This window comes from Aquarana catesbeiana, linkage group LG04 (genome assembly GCF_042186555.1).
Source record: "Aquarana catesbeiana isolate 2022-GZ linkage group LG04, ASM4218655v1, whole genome shotgun sequence".
NCBI lineage: Eukaryota > Metazoa > Chordata > Amphibia > Anura > Ranidae > Aquarana > Aquarana catesbeiana.
Genome location: NC_133327.1, coordinates 399,153,661 through 399,176,420, shown reverse-complemented (window position 1 = coordinate 399,176,420; position 22,760 = coordinate 399,153,661). Strand labels below are relative to the sequence as shown.

Sequence of the window (22,760 nt, the reverse complement as noted above, 5' to 3'; positions counted from 1 at the left end):
CTACAGAGGGGAGGAATCACCCAGAGGCAGTTATGGGGGTTACGGAAATTTCCATCCAGACCCTTTTGGGACACTACCTAATGTAGCTCCACTTAGGAATAAACCAGAAAGTTTTTTAGGAAAACACCCGGGCAAAAAAGGAAGACAAAAAGAGATGTAGGGGAGGAAAACAGAACACCCAAAAAAAGAAAGAGGTAGAGAATGGGGGGATCTTTAACTTAAGCGGTATAGAATTAACAGATACAGAGAAGAAGACATTGAATTTGGGTCTAAAATTTGCTCCTAAACAGAGAATAAGTAAATTTCAAATGTTTATAGATCTTCAAAAATATGTGAGAAAACTAAACATAAAACGTCATTTACTAACTAATCCCATCATACGAATTTCAGGGTCACAGCTGAATAGTGTACCAAGGAAGACAGGCCTTAGAAATGCGTCTCTTTTTAATCCTCCAGAGAAACCAGCTCCCAGTATAACAGTGTTCAAAAAGCTGATAATGCAAGATTTACAAAAGGTACAATTCAGGAATAATAAAGATACTAAACAAAATGAGATCGATAGAGGTATAAAAACATTGTGCGAGAAAAAACAACTAATAATATGCCCTGCGGATAAAGGGGGGGGAATTGTCCTTCTTAAGAAACAAGAGTATCTGGAGGAAATGGATCATTTGCTATCTGACAGGGAGACCTATACTATCCTGAGGCATGACCCCACGGTGGGATATAGGAAGCAATTGAATGTGATAATTCAGGATGGCTTCAAAAAAGGGGTCATCAGTAAAAAAGAGATGGAGTTTTTGATACCACTGGCACCTAAAATGGAGATTATTTATTACTTACCAAAAATACATAAGAACCCAGTGCGACCACCAGGCAGACCAATAGTGAGTGGTATAGACTCCCTCACTTCCAGAGTAGGTAAATTTGTAGATTTTTTTCTACAACCGCTTGTAACTAAAACTCCAGCCTTTTAGAAGGATTCGTCACAAATTATTAATGAAATGTCACAATTAAGAGTAGATGATGATACCCTATTAGTGACGGCAGATGTCTTATCACTTTATACCAACATAAGACATGATTTAGGATATTTGGCAGCCAGATATTTTATCGGTAAGGATGATTCCATTAAAGAGTCAACGAGAGACTTTGTTCTAAAGCTATTAAAATTTGCAATGGAACATAATTTCTTTTATTATAATGGCCAATATTTCCTACAGCGCACAGGCGTGGCTATGGGGGCTAAATTTGCCCCCTGCCTCGCCAATTTATTTATGGCGCTGTGGGAAAATGACCATATATTTGCGTGGGAATGTCCCCAGCTACTTTTCTGGCGAAGGTTTATTGATGACGCCTTCTTTCTGTGGAAGGGGGGCGCAGAGTCATTGAAGTTTTTTATGGCAAAAGTTAATTCCACCAAATGGGGCATCAATTTCACGTATGAATATAGTATAACTTCAGTCAACTTTTTGGATCTTACGATCACTAAAAATGAGGGACGATTACTCACTAAAACGTTTTTTAAAACAACCGATAGGAATGGTTACATTCCTATTGGGAGCTGCCACCACCCAAATTGGCTGAAAGCTATACCTAAGGTCCAATATCAGAGGGTGAGAAGAAATTGTTCCCGGATTGAAGACTATCGAGATCAAGCAGGGGTCTTAAAAAAGCGTTTTGAAGATAAGGGATATAGGTCCGATATATTGGAAGACGAGCTGGTTAAAATAGCCGATATTGAGAGAGAACAACTCCTGAAACCTAAAACCAATGTGAAGGAAGGCATAAATAAAGATTTTGAGTGGGCCTTCATCACCACTTTTTCATCACAGTACAGGTGGGTCAACAAAGTTATGAAAAAGCATTGGAATATTTTAAGGGGAGATGAAATTCTGGGCCGTATCCTTCCTGCCAGACCTAATATTATATTCAGGAAAAACCAAACACTGAAAGATAAATTGGCACCAAGTGCCATAGATTGTCCCCCTAAGATAAATCTAAAAGGGAATCTAAAAGGGTTTTTTCCCTGTAGGAGGTGTAAGGTATGCAAAACCTCCCAGACGATTAGAACCTCAACTTTCTCCTCTAATGTAACTACTAAAATATATGACATCAAGGATTTTATCACATGTAGCACAGTAGGGGTGGTCTACTTGCTAATTTGCCCCTGCGGGTTACAATACGTGGGGCGGACCACCCGGGCCCTCAACATCAGAATAGGGGAACATTTAGGAAATAGAAAAGTAGTTAGTTTTGATATTTAAAGAGCAGTCTTTGAAGAAAAAATAACTTTATATCAAGTGACCACAGGAAGGGGATGTGGGAATGTCACTTCCTGTGTCTCCTGCCATAGGAGTATAAAAACGTGATGTGTCAGCACTCAGTCATGTCTCCGTTCCCAGTGGAAGCCTGTTTAGGGGAAACGCGTCGGGTGGAGCTAGAGGCTGTGACGCCATCACGTTTGTCTGGTCTTTCTCCATGCAGTCAGCCGGTTTGCTCCCGCTCTGCATGTATGCTGATTTTTAGCTAATTTTTATCTGGTTCCCATTTTTTTATCTGAGTTCCGTTTGGTGTATACTTGGGAGTTTTTTTGATTTGTAGTTCCTGATGTGCAGTGGAGTGTTGCTGTGAACATTTGCAGTGGAAAGAATTGTTTTAAAGTGACTGTGAAAGAGATTTTGAATAAATCTATAAAACACATTTGCACTATGGAGCCCTTTTCGTTTTATTCCCACTGAGGTGTATGTTCTGTATGGATGAACTAATATTTTGAAACCGGATACATTGTATCAGTAAGGATAGATCTGCCTGTGTATTGGAGCGCAGTGGCTGAGGAAATCTCCCAGGAAAACGCCCAGATCTGCCTGTGAATTGGAGCACAGTGGCTGAGGAAATCTCCCAGGAAAACGCCCAGGTGATAATCTAAGGCCGGCAGGCTAATGCAACATGCTCATCTGATCTCACTAACCTGAGATCCATCTGATCCGGTAAGCGGCCTTTTTTACCATATTTGTGAAAAGGAGGAATATCGGTGTGTCTCTTTCTATAAAGAAGATTGGTGCTAATATCAACCTAGCATATTTTCATCAAGGACTGATCATTGTTTCTACATCTAAGATGTTCAAGGGGAATAAGTGTCCCACTGATAAACATTTTTAGCACTAATTTGGATATGTATGGTGTTCACCACATTGTTGCGAATTGATAGTCACAAGTAACATTGTTACTAGCAACATATGTTTCAGGGTGATCACTACATTGTCGCGGATTGATTTTCATAAGTAACATTGTAATTAATAACACATGTTTTGTTTCACTGTTGAACACGTGGTGTGAGTATAGGATTTAAATGTTCCTAATATAGGAAAATAAGTCAATTTCACGATTTTTTAAATATATGTCTATAGTAATAACGTTTTTCATGAGTTTTTGGCCGGATTGAAATGGTTTTAAGTGTGGTATACCAATAGTAGTCATAATTATCAGGATCACTTATATTTAATACACACTAAGATATGATGCGCGCTGGTTACACTATTTACTATATATTTTTTGGGTCTTTTGTATTTATGGACTAACACGAGCAGCAGCACAATTTTTTTATTTTTTGTATGTTTAGCGCAAAATCACGTTTCTTTATATATGTCCCTGGAACTGCTAATGATATTGCCGATGCTCCCTCTCGTTCAAAGCTCCATCCTTTCCGCGCTCTCACCCCGTCGGCTTCCCCGGAGGGCCTCCCCTGTCCGGCCTACTTGTGGAACCTCGTTTTCGAGGTTTGCCAGTCCTCTGGGTGTCGCCTTCCCTTCGGACGTGGGCGTCGTACTGCCGCGTGTGGGACAAATGAGTTCAGGCATCGGGCTGTCAGTTTTCCATCTCGTCTTCACAGGTAATACGCGTGGCTTTATTTTCTTACCTTGTTTATTTACTACAAAAGGTTCTTCGGGTTTCCATTTCTTACCTTGTTTATTTACTACAAGAGGTTCTTCAGGTTGCCACGGTTTTGTCGGCCATGCCTTCTTTGTCCTTCTTGGTTTCAGCTCCTTGGGTGGGAGGACATCACAAAAGCGTTTCCGACCCGTCGAGTCCTGCGGGGTTGGAGGTGTGCGACTTATTCCCCCGATTCCTGGCATCCGGTTTCCCTCCCTATTCTCTCCGGTATCCTTTCCCTGTTGCCGTCTGTTTGTTTCTCCATTTGAGACCCTTCTCTTCTGCATCGTGGGAGATTCCTTCATTTACTGGGCCGCACGTCGGGCAGAGGTTCGGAGCTACGGGAAGAATTGGGGTTTTACCTATAATCTCGGCCAGGTCCGCTGGCTTGGGGCTTCACGGTTTACGCTGGCCTCGGGTCCTTCCAGAGTGTTTACGCATTCAGGCCCACGTGTCTGGCCCCATCATCTTGATTCTTCACGCTGGGGGGAATTATGTGGGTTATACACGTTCTGTGACTTGATCTCTGCCATCAAGCGGGACATTGCTCAATGCTATGGCTATGCAGTTTACACCAATTTGGTGCCCATCTGGTCAGAAATTATGCCTCGCCTGCTGTGGGCAAGGGAATTACCTGCCCCCCCGGCTGGAACGCATCTGTCAGAAAAGTGTACGCTCAGGTCGTCAAGTTTGTTCAGAAAATAGGGGGTGGTTCGTCATCAGTCACAAGGATCTGGAGGGTAATAATGATGATCTGTTGAGAGCGGATGGCGATCACCTTAATGACATTGGCTTGGATATATTCAACCTTGGCCGGCAGCGAGGTGTGGAACAGGTGCTGGCTGTGGTGGCGCGCTCATTAGTTATTAACTGACGGGCGTTTGGCGGTTTTCTTTACCTTGCCAGCAGTTAAAGTTGCTGTAATGGGCTATGCCCTCGATGGAAAATTGGAAATAGGCTGTCTGTCCAGCACTTATGGTAAGGACAGGCCCCACTTCCCTCTTTTGGTTAAGTGCTCACAGTACGACTGTGACTGGTACTGGTTAAATATGTTCACCACTTCCCTCTTTTGGTTAAGTGCTCACTGTACGACTGTGACTGGTACTGGTTAAATATGTTCACATGTCATGTGTTGGAATTTAATAAAGCTGTGGCCTTGCCCTTTCCAACCTAATGGTTGTAAGTGTCATATTTAATGGAGTGAAGGGCAAGGGTGGTGGGGGATTTTATCCCTTGGTGTTACGTTAAGTGGGACCTAAGCCCATTGCGCCTCAGCAGTCATGAAGGCCTCTTGAGCCCCCTAGGGAAAGAGAGCCTTGACTGATGGGGGCATGGCTAGGTGTGTGACAAGGGGAATGATTGGTTGGGACGTGGGGATGGGATGGGATGGGATGGGCCTGAGCTCAAGAAATCGTGTGCCCCAGGGAATTCTGAGTCTTTCAGAAGAGTCGTTGGAAGAGCTGCCCACCCTCCCGCCCCCTTTTTTCCTATGTTTGGTATGTCACAGCTTGCTGCGGTTTTCTTGACCTTGCCAGCAGTTAAAGTTGCTGTAATGGGCTATGCCCTTGATGGAAAATTGGAAATAGGCTGTCTGTCCAGCACTTATGGTAAGGACAGGCCCCACTTCCCTCTTTTGGTTAAGTGCTCACAGTACGACTGTGACTGGTACTGGTTAAATATGTTCACATGTTATGTGTTGGAATTTAATAAAGCTGTGGCCTTGCCCTTTCCAACCTAATGGTTGTAAGTGTCATATTTAATGGAGTGAAGGGCAAGGGTGGTGGGGGATTTTATCCCTTGGTGTTACGTTAAGTGGGACCTAAGCCCATTGCGCCTCAGCAGTCATGAATAAAAGCTGAATATGGTAAGTACTCCTGTTAGTAATATATGGTCTCTCTCAACTCTCTGACACTTTTGCTGGACAGCTTGGTCTGTTAAATAAAGTTGAAAAATAACACTTACTGGGTGGATCAACAGGTAAAAATAACATTTTAAAAAGCCTAAAAAAACAAAACGAATGCAGCCACCACATTTAAGAAATCAAACTGCAATGTAGAATACATTTTTGCTTTTAGGTTTATTAGCACTTTATATTTTTAAATACCTTTAGATTCACAAAAGAAAAGGAACACTACCTTTGCCAATTCATTCTTTAGTTCTTCCTTCTCTTCCTCAGATATAATTTCAGCAAATTCAGCTTCGGTTGTTAATTCCTCATCTGTTTCCTGGAGTGGCTGAGTGTCCAGGAGATCTGTAAAGAAATAAAGCATACAAATTGTGCTTCAAATTGCAGTACTAATAACGCTAATACAAACTCCATGCCAGTACATTAAGGCAATCATAAGTAATGTTAAGCAAATTCTCATTTACTCTATGCTAGTCTTAAAATCGGACCCAAAATGTAATTTTTTACATTTTGGATATGTGGGAGAAGAGCTAGATCCTGTCAGGTTTTATTACTGTCTGTGGTTTGTGAGACTGCCCATTACAATAAGTAGGTAACCATCATCGACATTTGTGTTACCACCTTTTAACCACTTCAGCCCCGGACGATTTGGCTGCTCAATGACCAGGCCATTTTTTGTGATACGGCACTGCGTCACTTTAACTGACAATTGCGCGGCGTGCGACACTTTACCCAAACAAAATTTATGTCTTTTTTTCCCCACAAATAGAGCGTTCTTTTGGTGGTATTTGATCATCTCTGCGGTTTTTATTTTTTGCGCTATAAACAAAAAAAGAGCGACAATTTTGAAAAAAACACAATATTTTGTACTTTTTGTTATAATAAATATCCCCAATTTTTTTTTAAAAAAAGCTAATTTTTCCCTCAGTTTAGACTGATATGTATTCTTCTACATATTTTTGGTGGCGGTGATGTGCGATTTTTATCAGGACTGCGACATTATGGCAGACACATTGGACACTTTTGACACATTTTTGAAACCATTGACAATTATACAGCGATCAGTGCTTTAAAAATGCACTCATTACTGTGTAAATGTCACTGGCACGGAAGGGGTTAACACTAGGGGGCAATCAAGGGGTTAACTGTGTTCCCTGACTGTGTGTTCTAACTGGGGGGGGGGGGGGGGACTGACTATAGGAGATGACAGATTGTGGTTCCTAGCTATTAGGAACTCATGATCTGCCTCTCCTCAGCTTACAGAACAGGGGCCCCAGACGACGTCATTATATGATGAAACGTGCGTCGGGAGGAGCCGATGTGCTGATGTCATCGCGTGTGAGTCCGAGTGGACAGGCGTTCGTATTAGCCGGCCAGCTGTTATGTGTTTTTAACCTTGGAATTTGTAAGTGTTATTCTATTGTTAATAAAACGGTGATCCGTCAGTACTATGCTATGGTGCATTTTTTTCTATTCTGGGGAATATCTGAACAGTACCTGGAGTTGACTACCTATCTGAACCCAGGATTCAGGTGATCTGGGCTGATTGCTGACCACATCCCTAGGATCCTGCTGTGGCAATGGTTTCCTCTGTCCTGCAGGCTCTTATAGCTTGCCTTGTGGTAAGCGTGCATTCTGTGTGGTGTTTCACTTTGGTTACGGTGAATGATTTATTTTTCACTTAATATATCAGTATCTACACTTGGTATATGGAATCTGAGCACAATTTGTTTCCTACTAAAGGACATTTTTCAATTCTGATCATCTCCAGTAATAGGATTGTGTTTGCTTTAACAACGCTTTGATGAACTTTTTACTATATCATTGCTATTTATTTATTTGACTAATTTTGTTTAAGTTTAGCGCTGCTATATTCTTTCTATTACATTTTGTGCTTGTATCTCACTCTAGCAGCTGCTTTAGTTTGATGTATATGTTCCACTAGCGCGGTATATTTTTTCCTATTTTTGTATGTTACTCCACTTTTGTTGAGAAAAAAAAGAAAAAAAAAGTACATTGCAAGAATTTTACCAAATTTTGTTGAAGATTTCTACCTTTTGTTATTCTGAAGGAATAGCTTTTTGTCTGTGTTTATGTGCAAAGTGGATCTGTATGTGAGTGGTTTTAAAATAACCAGTCAACTGCTGCACCTGCAGGGCTCCAATGAGAAAATTGGTAAGGTCGGCATCCCTTTAGATGTGATTTCCCCTTTGGGGGTATCTCACCAAAAATTACATTTTTGTTGCAAAGGGATGCTCAAAATCTGACTTCTATCTTAGTGCAGACTTCTGGGAAAATCAGTGAGCCAATCATTTAAGCCTGAAATTACATATCTAGGGGATGTTCTGTACACCATCTGTGTATACAACACCTCCAGGTAGCCATATTGCATTTTACAGAAAATTACAGATCTGCAGACTAAAAGGGAAAAGTATTTATTTTTTTCCCTGTTTTATTGATTTTACATATACAGAGAAAACAAAACAGAAAAGTAAAGAACCCTCTCATAGGGGCCACACCTCAGTTGAAAGAAAAAATTGAAAGGTAATCGTCTAAACAACAACAACGTAGTGCTTATTGTAGTGCATAACTCTTGCAATATGAAAAAGTAGAGAAGAATCAGACCTGGAACCTGAGAACCACAATCAATTATCTAGTTATTCATGGGGGGAAAAGTACCGTAATTTTTAATAATATTTAATTACAATATGACGGGTCGCGATTGTATACGCTTTATAATTTTTTTTTTTTTTATTTACTAATTTTTTTCCCCACAAAAATGGTGTTACCCTTTAAAGACTCTGGTTTGCTTTAACATTTTGTTCTCCATATTACCGTTGTATTTTTGCTGGGTTTTCTAAGTTAAAATCCAAATTTGTTTCAGGCTGATCTCCAGGAAGATAAAAATATACACCGATGAATGTAAGTACTTGATTATGTTTGGATTTCAGACTTTTGTAATCCACTGCACTAAAGAAATTAGACTGGGAGACAGAAGATGAGTACTCAGTCAGGTTCTGATGCATGCACATGTACTGACAAGGAGCCTGCTGACAGGTGGAGAGAACAAAGGGATAGCCTCATCAGTCTACTGCTGCTCCTTCACTCTCCGGTTACAGGTTGAGGGAATAAAAAGCAACCAAATTGTATTCCTTAGAAGGAGCGAGTCTGGACACAAGCTTTGCTATGTTGGTTGTGTTAGTCCAGGTTGACATCTATGCGGCTGTGCTTGATGCGTTTTTCAGGCACATTTTTCAGTGCATTTTACGTTTTTTTTAAACCAGCATTTTTCATGTGTTTTGCATGCAGTTTTCATGCATTTTGCGTTTTTTTTTCTCTTTAAACGCACTGTAAAACACACTGTATATAGCTAGTTGCTAAGGAGTTGGAAAGGCGGCCGCCGCGTCCTTAGCAAGTCATCAGCTGTCAGTGGAAAGCTGAATGTAAAAAATAAAAATTTGCCGGCAAAAAAATTTGCGAAAAAAAACCAGCGTGGGGTTCCCCTCCAGGTCCATACCAGGCCCTTCAGGACTATTATTGATCCGGAGGGGACCCCCACGCCATAATTAAAAAAAAAATGGCATGCGGTCCCCTCAAAATCCATACCAGACCCTTATCCGAGCATGCCGCCCGGCAGGTCAGGAAAGGAAGGGGACGAGTAGCGCCCCCCCTCCTGAACCATACCAGGCTGAATGCCCTCAACATGGGGGCGTGGGTGCTACGCCCCCCACCCCAAAGCACCTTGCCCCCATGTTGATGAGGACAAGGACCTCTTCCCGACAACCCCGGCCAGTGGTTGTCGGGGTCTGCGGGCAGGGGGGCTTATCGAAATCTGGAAGCCCCCTTTAAGAAGGGGGCCCCCAGATCCCGTCCCCCCCATGTGAATGGTTATTGGGTAAATCGACGGGAAGAGACGGCTAGAGAAGACAGAGCTAATAATAAAGGAATTGTCAAAAACTGGCTCTTGTGTTCTAATTACATTTCACTGCTTTTTTGGTGAATGGTTAGGGGTCTCCTCCGAATCCATACTAGACCTGAAGGGCCTGGTATGGAGCTGGGGAGGAACCCCATGCCATTTTTTTTTTTTTGCAAATGTATTATTTTTTTTTTTTTACATTCAGCTTTCAGCGGATAACCCTGCTGACAGCTGATGACTCATTGGTTGCTAAGGACACGGTGGCCGGCTTCCCAGCCCCCTGATTAGCAACCAGCTATATACAGTGGTAAAATAAGAACCACAAAACACATTAAAAAATCGCACCAAAAATACACCACTTACGTTTCTGGTGCAGCTCCATTGAAGTCTATTAGCCACAAATAGCGGGGAAAAAAGTCCCCGACCCTTTCCAAAACGTACCGGCCGCAAAACACATATATGTGAACTAGTAACATAGGAAACCATGTTAAATGGACTGTAGTGCATTTCTGCAAACTGCAAAATGCACTAAAAAATGCATAAGTGTGAACATAGGGTAAATATTAAGAATCTTGTGAAAAAATCTCAGCTGTATTTAGTTTGCTTGGCATAAATCTTTAAAGAATAAAAAAAGCTAATATTTTCCAAAACGTAAAGTATATGCGAACCTTGTAAAACAACCAGTTCAGTTTAAAATATAAATGAAAGGCAAACTATTTGTGTATTGATATATCAAAAACATTATAAATAACTTTTTCTTACTTTTTTTTTTAATTACATGACCTCAGTTCTTAGCTACATAAGGGTCTTAAGCCTCATACACACGATAGGATTGTCCACCGGGAAATGTGCGAACACAGACTGTTGGCCTAAAGACCGACCGTTTGCATGCTCAACAATTGTTGTCAGATTTTCTACAGACAAACGTTGGATGGCAGGCTTAAAAATTTTCCGCGGTCAACGGTCAGTTGTCAGATTTTCCGATCGTCTGTACACAAGTGCGTCAGACAAAAGTCCAAAGTACAAACACGCATGCTCGGAATCAATGCTCACCAAACACAACATTAGCAGAAGGTGCCCAAAGGGTGGCACTAAAGAGCTGATAAGCCACGTAGCACGTCACTACATTCGTGTTTGTTTTCCAACAATTGTGTACTGTTTGTATGCAAGATAAGTTCCTGGCCAACGCTCTTCGGACAAAAGTCTGACGTTTAGTCTGCAGAAAATCCGATCGTGTGTACGAGGCTTTAAGCCCCATGCACACTATTGGATTTTCTGCAGATTATTGTCTTCAGATTTACAAAAATCATGTAGTACAAGGGCCTGCCTGATTGCATACAAATTGAAACTGTTAAGGTTTGACCTCATATTCTATGGTTTTGGTAAATCTGAAGACAAAATCTGCAGAAAATCTAAAAGTGTGTATGGGGCTTTAGAGAGGTGGGCACGGAGAATAGAGAGTACACTGATCTTCCCAGTGAATGGCCGTGCAGGGGAGCTTGTCAGCACAAGTGGAGGACATGCAGGCTAAGCTCCCAGCACAGCCAGAAAACTGACCAGCTACTTTTAACACAAGTACATGGAACAAAATACACATATCAGTAATATGAAATGTTGGGGTAATAAACAATTTAAAGTAGAACTAAAACAATACTTTTTTTTATATTGGAAAGAATAAGGGAGGGGTATAACCACTGTCATTTTTTTTTTAAATATCTGTGCCCCATTGGGGGAGATTTCCCCTCGTTTTGTGTCCCATAGCTCAAACAGGATGTGAGAGGAAATTCCTCCAAAGCGAGGGAATCCCTGGTTATCACCAGGTTGGTAACAACACAATAATTAGGATTTTCTTTCACTATCACTCTTGATAATTATACACAGGAGAAAGTGAATCTACCTAACAGGGACACAGACAGCAATAAAAACCTACCATGTGTTCTATTCCTCTCCACTCTATCTAAACCTAAAAGAAAAACATTTTGCCTTTAGTTACATTTTAATTTTTCAGATTTCTCTCATGGAAATAATACATGTACCCTCTATGGACCAAGAATTGTGGAACTACATGTCCCTTGAGGCATTGTAAAACTCTGACATTCACAGACATGACTAGGCATGATGGGAATTATAGTTCCTGAACAACTGGAGGGCCATAGTTTGGCATCCCGAATCAGAGCTTCTGCCCAACAAAAATTCTCATCTGTCTAGAACACAAGTAGGATGAGGAAATTTCTATTGAGACTTCCGGAAGTTTCAGAGTAATAAAAAGTTTTGTTTTTGCTATAAAGTCAGAAAAGTTTAAAAATGTAAGTACTGTTGGATACATTTGCTAATTTATTCAAGTGTTAGTTGCATGTTTTTACCCAAACAATGGCGTTACTATTGTTATTTTATAATCATTTTTATCAACATGGCCTTCTTCTTATTCACCACCTTATTTTTGTGTGCATCTCATGAGAAAATACTCATGCCAAACAAAACAAATATTTTGCCATGGGTATAACATTTAATTGTAGACATTTAACAACAGGTGCCTGCCTGTACCGATATCATCTGAGCAGCCAAGGATGCCCTAATCTTGGGAAAATTTATTTTGCATATCCTAAAAATATTTTAATATTTTAAATCTTTAATTAGAAAAGTTTAATGCTGACACACCGCTCATGCAGCACACAAATGGAGGGCCCTGTCACACCGAAGAACTAACAATGAGGTATAGGCTGTACGGTGAGGGAAAAAAGTATTTCATCCCCTGCTGATTTTGTTTGTTTGCCCACTGACAAAGAAATGATCAGTCTATAATTTTAATAGGAGGCTTATTTTAACAGTGAGAGACAGAACAACAACAAAAATATGCAGAAAAACATATTTCAAAAAAGTTATAAATTGATTATCATTTTAATGAGTGAAATAGGTATTTGATCCCCCTATCAATCAGCAAGATTTCTGGCTCCCAGGTGTTTTCTATACAGGTAACAAGCTGAGATTAGGAGCACCCTCTTAAAGGGAGTGCTCCTAATCTCAGCTTGTTACCTGTATAAAAGACACTTGTTCACAGAAGCAATTAATCAATTAGATTCCAATCTCTCCACCATGGCCAAGACCAAAGAGCTGTCCAAGGATGTCAAGGATAAGATTTTAGACCTACACAAGGCTGGAATGGGCTACAAGACCATCGCCAAGCAGCTTGGTGAGAGGGTGACAACAGTTAGTGCGATTATTCGCAAATGGAAGAAACACAAAATAACTGTCAATCTCCCTCGGTCTGGGGCTTCATGCAAGATCGCACATCATGGAGTTTCAATGATCATGAGAATAGTGAGGAATCAGCCCAGAACTACATGGGAGAATCTTGTCAATGATCTCAAGGCAGCTGGGACCATAGTCACCAAGAAAACAATTGGTAACACACTACGCAGTAAAGGACTGAAATCCCGCAGCACCCGTAAGGTCCCCCTGCTCAAGAAAGCACATGTACAGGCCTGTCTGAAGTTTGCTAATGGACATCTGAATGATTCAGAGGAGAACTGGGTGAAAGTGTTGTGGACAGATGAGACCAAAATAGAGCTATTTGGCTCTTCTGTACCTCCTGCCAAGAACTGCCATGCCAGTCTCGGGTCCTCAGGATTGAAAGTGAAAATTGCAAAAAAACTGTTCTTATTTGATCTTTTAATGGGCTACTTGTCATTTTTAGCTGGAGTTCTGATTTATGTTGTAAATACTAATCTTTCATTTGCTAAGATCTCATACACCAAAGACCAGCTCATCTCTGCCAAAAGATACCTCTGCCAGGATCCCAGGATTGAAATATATCTTCTAATTTTTCTGGTTATTTGCTTTGAGATATAAGTTATTTTGCATATCTGTAGACAACCCATGTTTAGAAACTGACAAAAACTGTTATATTTAGAAAGCTAAACATCTTAGAACCTATATAAACTTTTTTTTTTTTACCAGTTTTTTTTCTTTAGGCTGGGTTCACACTATTGCGAAATGGATGCGGGTTTTACCCGCATCCAATTTGCATAGCAGGAGATTGTGACTGGCTCTCTATGGAGCCGGTTCACACATCTCCGGAGCGGCTTTGGTGCAAATTGCACAGGAGTCCTGTGTGTCTTTTAGTCTGTTTCAGGTCCCAATTCAGGCAAAAATTTGGGCTGAAATCGGACCTGAACTAGTGAATGGAGATGCACCGGACCCAATTGCTGTGAGCCGCTCGGGCATAGGTGTGCGCAGCCTAATGCATTAGGGTGTGCACCCTTAAGCTCAAACGTACATGCATGTGTATGTATCTACATATATATGACCCTGGCACATTGATCTCCCTGCTGGCACAGTGAAAGAGAAAAGGATAAACACTTCTCTTATGGCAGAGCCGGTAAGAGGGAGATCTTTCCCATGTTCCTGTTGCTACACAGAATGATAACAATAATGCGCATGGGGGGATTAGGGTGTGCCTGGGCACACCCGGCACACCCTGTGCGCACACCTATGCGCTCGGGGCTCTAGTGTGAACCCAGCCTTAAGGAGCAGTTCCAATAAAGTAAAAGTAATCAGTGAGATACTTATAGTACTCACATTTTGTTTTTTACATATGGTTTTCTGTATGTGAAAGACAGTGAGGAGTCTACACTGGGTGTGTTTGGGTATAGGTCTGCCACATCTTACACAGGTTTGCATATCATCAGAATACTAACATAACAGACTAGAGTGAACTTGTACACTTTAGCTATGTCTAGATGAAAAACAAAAAAAGTACTGAAGGTAGGTTGTGCTTCCTCTGTATACATTACAGGGCTTGATTTTCTATTTTCACGAAGATGCATCTTTAAAATACCAGTTATGGTAAAATATGGTCACAGTAAAATGAACATGGGTAAATTCTAAAATACCATGTGACCGAATACAAAATGATTTCCACATTATCCCACACTGGCGCTTGAAATGGAAGCAGACATGATTTGTAATTGTTTTTGGCTGAAAATATATTGGGAGATAGCTAATGCAACACTAAAGCAAAGCAAATTCATACATTTGAGCTTTATTGTTTAGCCATACCACCCACATATTAAATTCATTTCAGAACTAATGCAATTAGTCATTTTAGTTTTCAGTACGTAAACACTTTGGTAGGGTGAGGAAATAAGTCAGTAAGGGTATTATTGTAAGAAAGTGAAGATGCCTTATAGCACTTAATTATATTCCTATTAAATTAAAAGGCTTATTTTTTACTTAGCATGTTATTTTAAGATAAGTAAGATCCCACTTTAGCTGTAACCTGACACATACCCTTCCAATATACACACCTTTGTCAAAAAGATATACATCTTCAAATGCAGGGGCATACATATCAATGTTTGGACATGTACTAAATTTGTACTTTCGTGAATTATGTACAAAGAAATCAACATGAATTCTCTGTTGATATCTCAGAATTTTAGGAGTAAACCCAATGGTATGTCTACAATTTTTTGCGATGCATTGTCTTTTTAGTGGTCTACACCAACCATTGAGATGATTTTAGATCTTACGCTCCATAGTATAGACTTCTTGTTTACTAAAAACTTGGGCTAGACACTGATACAGCAAGTTCTGCAGCAGTAATATTTCACCCTGATCTGAAGAGGTGAGCATGCAGTATTGTGTAAAACAAATCAAAAACACAAAAGAAGAGAGTGCAACACTGCTCTAGTGTAACTCAGCTTTAACATTGTAAAATTAAAAACACTACAATGGTCAAACTCACATTGTGTGAAGATTCATACAGCATAAGGAGTCCACTTTGGCCGCACTCCTGTATATCACCTCAAGATCCCAACAGGGGAGCGGGGGGAGCCGTGGACGCGCAATCTAGCTACCCAGATGCTGGTAGCACATCCAAGGCTGTCCGCCACCACGCTCGTCGTGCAGATCCTAATGCCATTTCTCAGTACTACTACCTCAGTTTATCCGTTTCCTTACCAATCAGGTCATAATCTGACCAAATATTAAACCTGAGTCATGGCACAGTCTCCTTCCTCGCCACCCAATTCCACTAGACACTCACACAGACTCATGGACAGAACTAGCAGAAGCAAGTCAGTTTTTGGCCCCGAACAATATGATGAAAAAGAAACCCTGAACCATTCATTCCGTAAGTTAGAGAAACTCATGGCTGCTGAAACCCGATTTTGGTGGGACCTAGCCTCCCTTGAAGAATACCTCAAGGAAAATAGGATCCTAAGAGGTCTGAGAATCAAGAAATTCCCCTCTTTCAGTGCATTTTTATAGCACTGATCGCTGCATAAATGTCAATGGTCCCAAAAATGTGTCAAAAGAGTCCAATCTGTCCGCCGCAATGTCGCTGTCCCACTAAAAATCACAGATCGCCGCCATTACTAGTAAAAAAGTTAAAAATGCCTTAAATCTATCCCCTCTTTTGTAGACACTATTACTTTTGTGCAATCAATATACGTTTATTGTGATTTTTTAACGAAAAAAATATGTAGAAGAATACATATTGGCCTAAATGAATGAAGACATTTTTTTTTAAATTGTCGCTCTGTTTTTTGTTTATAGAGCAAAAAAAAAAAAATGCAGAGGTGATCAAATAACACCAATAGGAAGCTCTATTTGTGGGAAAAAAAGGACATTAATTTTGTTTAGGTACAACGTTGCACGGCCGCGCAATGGTCAGTTAAATTAACGCAGTGCCGTATTGCAAAAAATGGCCTGGTCATTAACTGCTTCAGCCTCAGAAGATTGTACCCCCTTCCTGACCAGAGCATTTTTATCGCTTTGGCACTGCGTCGCTTTAACTGACAATTGCGCAGTCGTTCGACGCTGTACTCAAACGAAATTTGTGTCCTTTTTTTCCCACAAATAGAGCTTTCATTTGATGGTATTTGATCACCTAACACAAAATAAGAACGACAATTTTGAAAAAAAAACAATATTTTTTACATTTTGCTATAATAAAAATTGCCCAAACGTTTTTAAAAAAAACTAATTTCTTCATCAGTTTAGGCCAATATATATTCTTCTACATGTATACATATAAAAGATCCTGTGAGCCTCCTCTGATTATAAATTGGCTAAATGGCACAGTGAAACAGCTGCAAGCGTTAAACACGTCTCATAAAAACATGCAGATAAAAGCAGAAATAAATATATACACTGCACCTTCAAATATACTCTTCACATTATACAGTGGGGACGGAAAGTATTCAGACCCCCTTAAATAAGTAGATCACGCCCTCAGACGAAGTGAAGAAGTGACGAAACGCGTCAGAGACGTGATCTACCGGAAGTGACGTGTGCGCTCCATGGACCGAGGAGGAACCAGGAAGTATATCGCTGCTGTTGCACACAGCGAACGCTTCTGTCGGCTTTCCGTTGACCAGGAGATCTCACATGCACAGTGCACTTTACATTTTGCTCTATTTTTATTAGTTTCTGGTACGCATATTCATATGGGGGAATGTTTTGGATGAATAAACTTTTTGAGCAATATTACACTATGTGGACATTCCATTCCTCCCATATGTTTTACTGGAGCTACAGAGAGCGTGACTGACATCTGGTGGACGTTTAGAACTATTATTATTATTCAAGGCTCTTTATTGCTGTATTTCTGGTGTGTGCATCCCCATAGGGGAGGTTCTCCTCACGTGGTGAAGTGTTTGGTGGAAGGCCTCCTTTACAGAACACAGCTGAAGCTATTGTAGATCTCTTCTGCTACCGCGTATCTTCTCATATAAGGACTGTATATGAAAGCATGTCCTTTAGATTTGGACATGAAGCGCTGCTGCAATATTTAAAGGGACTATTTAAGACTTTTACTATTACCAATTAAGCATCTCTGGAGAAACCTAAAAATGGCTGTCCACCAATGTTTATCATCCAACCTGACAGAACTGGAGAGGATCTGCAAAGAGGAATGGCAGAAGATCCCCAAATCCAGGTGTGAAAAACTTGTTGCATCTTTCACAAAAAGACTCATGGCTGTATTAGATCAAAAGGGTGTTTCTACTAAATACTGAGCAAAGGGTCTGAATACTTAGGACCATGTGATATTTCAGTTTTTCTTTTTTAATAAATGTCAACAATTCTGTGTTTTTCTGTCAATATGGGGTGCTGTGTGTATATTAATGAGGAAAAAAATGAACTTAAATGATTTTAGCAAATGGCTGCAATATAACAAAGAGTGAAAAATTTAAGGGGGTCTGAATACTTTCCTTCAACACTGTATATATGTGATAACCAAAGTGCAAATATGCATGTGAGTCACACACCGTGATACATCCAGTAACTAGTGACTGTAAAAAGTGACAGTAGTGCAACAGTTATAAATACTTAAAAATGAACATATAAATGAAAATAATCACAATAAGCCGCAGTGATCCATGCGAATTTTGCACTGACTACTAATTTCTTTTCTACCCTGATACATGAACAACTTTGCTCGTCGTTCTACCCTTAAGAAACACTTCCTTAACACAGACCTGGAATCCACCGACCCCACTCTAATACCTCCATCTGGTAATCCCCCTTCGGATGGTACTAAGTTCAACTTTCAAGATTTCTGTTTTATCCATGACATGAATACATTAGACATTTCTGGATACTCAGGTATCTGGATAGATGACAGAATCAAAACACCAGACCGCCTCAACATCTCCTACCACGGTAAATCCGACTTTTATCCATACAAACTAGGGGCAAACAAATGGATATCTTTCAAAGATCCATTGAACAAGATCTCATGGCCCTGGCTAGGTCGACAAATACACCCATGAACAACACGTCAAAACATTGCCAAAATCTTACACAGAAAAAAAAGGACACACCTGAAAAATTTACAGGGCAACACCAGCATTGTCATAAAAAATTCTGACAAGGGAGGAGCAGTAGTCATACTGGATGCCCAGGATTATCTTAGGGAAGTGGATAGACAACTTTCAGACACAAATACCTACACCTGTATATCTTCTGATCCCACCCATATCTACACACAATGTCTAAAGCATATATTAGATGAAGCTATCTCCATTGGCATTTTGAACTCTTCAGAGGCTACCAACCTTATCCCCTCCCATCCTGTCACACCAATATTCCATTATTTGCCCAGGACTCATAAAAATGATGTCCCATTCAAGGGTAACCTATTGTGGCCAGCATTGGCTCCCTTGGTGAACCTTTGGGCAACCTCAGACATTTTGTTACAACCTCTAGTCATTAGGATACCTTCTCATCTCTGGGATACAAAACACACCATACAGCAGGGGCGTTGCTAGGTCTACAAAAGATCTGAGGCTAGAGCCCATAGCAGCAAAGTAATGAAAGTCATATGCTTGGGCATACACATGTATATAATATGTGTGTGTGTGTGTATATATAACATTACATCAGGGTCCTCAGGTCCTCAGAGAGCCTCCCCCTTACATTGGGGTCACCAGAGAGCTTGTCACATTACCTGCCACAAGATGCAGATTGTCACTTGCCACGTCACCTACCACCAGATGCGGATTGTTGCATACAGTGAGGCTAGGGTATATAGAAGAGAGGCTAGTGTATACAGAGAGGCTAGTGTATACAGAGAGGCTAGGGTATACAGAAAGGCTGCGGTATACAGAGAGGCTGGGTATATAGAGAGGCTATTGAATATACAGAGAAGCTAGAGCATATAGAGAGGCTGGGTATATACAGAGAGGCTGGGTACATACAGAGAGGCTGGATATACAGAGAGGCTGGGTATACAGAGAGGCTAGGTATACAGAAAGGCTGCGGTATACAGAGAGGCTGGGTATACAGAGAAGCTGGGTATATAGAGAGGCTGGGTATATACAGAGAGGCTGGGTATATACAGAGAGGATGGGTATATACAGAGAGGTTGGGTATATACAGAGAGGTTGGGTATATACAGAGAGTCTGGGTATATACAGAGAGTCTGGGTATATACAGAGAGGCTGGGTATCTATGGAGAGGCTGGGTATAAACAGAGAAGCTGGGTATAAACAGAGAGGCTGGGTATATACAGAGATGTTGGGTATATACAGAGATGCTGGGTATATACAGAGATACTGGGTATATTACAGAGGCTGGGTATATACAGAGATGCCTGGTATATACAGAGAGGCTGGGTATATACAGAGATGCTGGGTGTATATAGAGGTGCTGGGTATACAGAAGATAGGCTAGTGTATATACAGAGAGGCTGGGCATACAGAGAGGCTAGGTATATACAGAGAAACTATTGTATATACAGAGAGGCTGGGTATACAGAGAGGCTAGTGTACATACAGATAGGATAGTGTATTTACAGAGAGGCTAGTGTATATACAGGGAGGCTGGGTATACATAGAAGCTGGGTATATACAGAGAGGCTGGGTATATACAGAGATGCTGGGTATATACAGAGAGATTAGTGTATATACAGAGAGGCTGGGTATACAGAGGGGCTAGGTATACGGAGAGGCTGCGGTATACAGAGAGGCTAGTTATATAGAGAGGCTATTGAATATACAGAGAGGCTGGGTATATACAGAGAGGCTGGGTATACAGAGAGGCTAGGTATACAGAGAGGCTAGTGTATATACAGAGAGGCTAGTGTATATACAGAGAGGCTGGGTATACAGAGAGTCTAGGTATACAGAGAGGCTGGGTATATACAGAGAGGCTGGGTATATACAGAGAGGCTGGGCATACGGAGAGGCTGTGTATATACAGAGAGACTATTGTGTATACAGAGAGGCCGGGTATACAGAGAGGCTAGTGTACATACAGAGAGGATAGTGTATATACAGAGAGGCTAGTGTATATACAGAGAGGCTGGGTATACAGAGAGGCTAGGTATACAGAGAGGCTTCAGTATACAGAAAGGCTGCGGTATACAGAGAGGCTAGTTATATAGAGAGGCTATTGAATATACAGAGAGGCTAGAGCATACAGAGAGGCTGGGTATATACAGAGAGGCTGGGTATACAGAGAGGCTAGGTATACAGAGAGACTAGTGTATATACAGAGAGGCTAGTGTATACAGAGAGGCTGGGTATACAGAGAGGCTGCGGTATACAGAGAGGCTGCGGTATACAGAGAGGCTGCGGTATACAGAGAGGCTGCGGTATACAGAGAGGCTATTGAATATACAGAGAAGCTAGAGCATATAGAGAGGCTGGGTACATACAGAGAGGCTGGATATACAGAGAGGCTGTGTATACAGAGAGATTAGTGTATATACAGAGAGGCTGGGTATACAGAGAGGCTAAGTATACAGAAAGGTTGTGGTATACAGAGAGGCTGGGTATATACAGAGAGGCTGGGTATACAGAGAGGCTGGGTATATACAGAGAGATTAGTGTATATACAGAGAGGCTGGGTATACAGAGAGGCTAGGTATACAGAGAGGCTTCAGTATACATAAAGGCTGCGGTATACAGAGAGGCTAGTTATATAGAGAGGCTATTGAATATACAGAGAGGCTAGAGCATACAGAGAGGCTGGGTATACAGAGAGGCTAGGTATACAGAGAGACTAGTGTATATACAGAGAGGCTAGTGTATATACAGAGAGGCTGGGTATACAGAGAGTCTAGGTATACAGAGAGGCTGGGCATACAGAGAGGCTGGGTGTATACAGAGAGGCTGGGTATATACAGAGAGACTGGGTATATACAGATATACAGAGAGGCTGGGTATATACAGAAAGGCTGGTATACACAGATAATCTGGGTATACAGAGATGCTGGGTATATACAGAGAGGCTGGGTATATACAGAGAGGCTAGGTATACAGAGAGACTAGTGTATATACAGAGAGGCTAGTGTATATACAGAGAGGCTGGGTATACAGAGAGTCTAGGTATACAGAGAGGCTGGGTATATACAGAGAGACTGGGTATATACAGATATACAGAGAGGCTGGGTATATACAGAAAGGCTGGGTATATACAGAAAGGCTGGTATACACAGATAATCTGGGTATACAGAGATGCTGGGTATATACAGAGAGGCTGGGTATATACAGAGAGGCTGGGTATCTATGGAGAGGCTGGGTATATACAGAGAGGCTGGGTATATACAGAGAGGCTGGGTATCTATGGAGAGGCTGGGTATATACAGAGAAGCTGGGTATAAACAGAGAGGCTGGGTATATACAGAGATGCTGGGTATATACAGAGATGCTGGGTATATACAGAGATACTGGGTATATACAGAGGCTGGGTATATACAGAGATGCCTGGTATATACAGAGAGGCTGGGTGTATATAGCGATGCTGGGCATATACAGAGAGGCTGGGTATACAGAAGATAGGCTAGTGTATATACAGAGAGGCTGGGCATACAGAGATGCTGGGTGTATGTAGAGATGCTGGGTATATACAGAGAGGCTGGGTATACAGAAGATAGGCTAGTGTATATACAGAGAGGCTGGGTATACAGAGAGGCTGGGTATATACAGAGAGGCTGGGTATAAAGAGAGGCTAATGTATACAGAGAGGTTAGTGTATATACGGAGAGGCTGGGTATATACAGAGAGGCTGGGTATATACAGAGAGGCTGGTATACAGAGATGCTGGGTATATACAGAGAGGCTGGGTATAAAGAGAGGCTGGGTATACAGAGAGTCTAGGTATACAGAGAGGCTGGGTATATACAGAGAAACTATTGTATATACAGAGAAGCTGGGTATACAGAGAGGCTAGTGTACATACAGAGAGGATAGTGTATATACAGAGAGGCTAGTGTATATACAGAGAGGCTGGGTATACAGAGAGCCTGGGTATACAGAGAGGCTGGGTATACAGAGAGGCTGGGTATACAGAGAGGCTGGGTATATACAGAGAGGTTGGGTATAAAAAGAGGCCAATGTATACAGAGAGGCTGGGTATACAGAGAGGCTAGTGTATATACAGAGAGGCTAGTGTATATACAGAGAGGCTGGGTATATACAGAGATGCTGGGTATATACAGAGAGGCTGGATATATACAGTGAGGCTGGATATATACAGTGAGGCTTGGTATATACA

The 22,760-nt window shown here is 41.2% G+C and overlaps 1 protein-coding gene across 4 annotated transcripts in view; it reads right to left on the bottom strand.

Annotated features, from left to right (window-relative positions):
• TPD52L1 (TPD52 like 1) overlaps positions 1–22,760 on the bottom strand; it is a 215,807-nt gene that overhangs the window by 86,886 nt on the left and 106,161 nt on the right. For all 4 annotated transcript variants that reach the window (XM_073627192.1, XM_073627194.1, XM_073627195.1 and 1 more), the window contains exon 2: positions 6,069–6,184. In XM_073627192.1, coding sequence (XP_073483293.1) covers positions 6,069–6,184 — 116 coding nt within the window. The remainder of the gene's footprint in view (positions 1–6,068; positions 6,185–22,760) is intronic.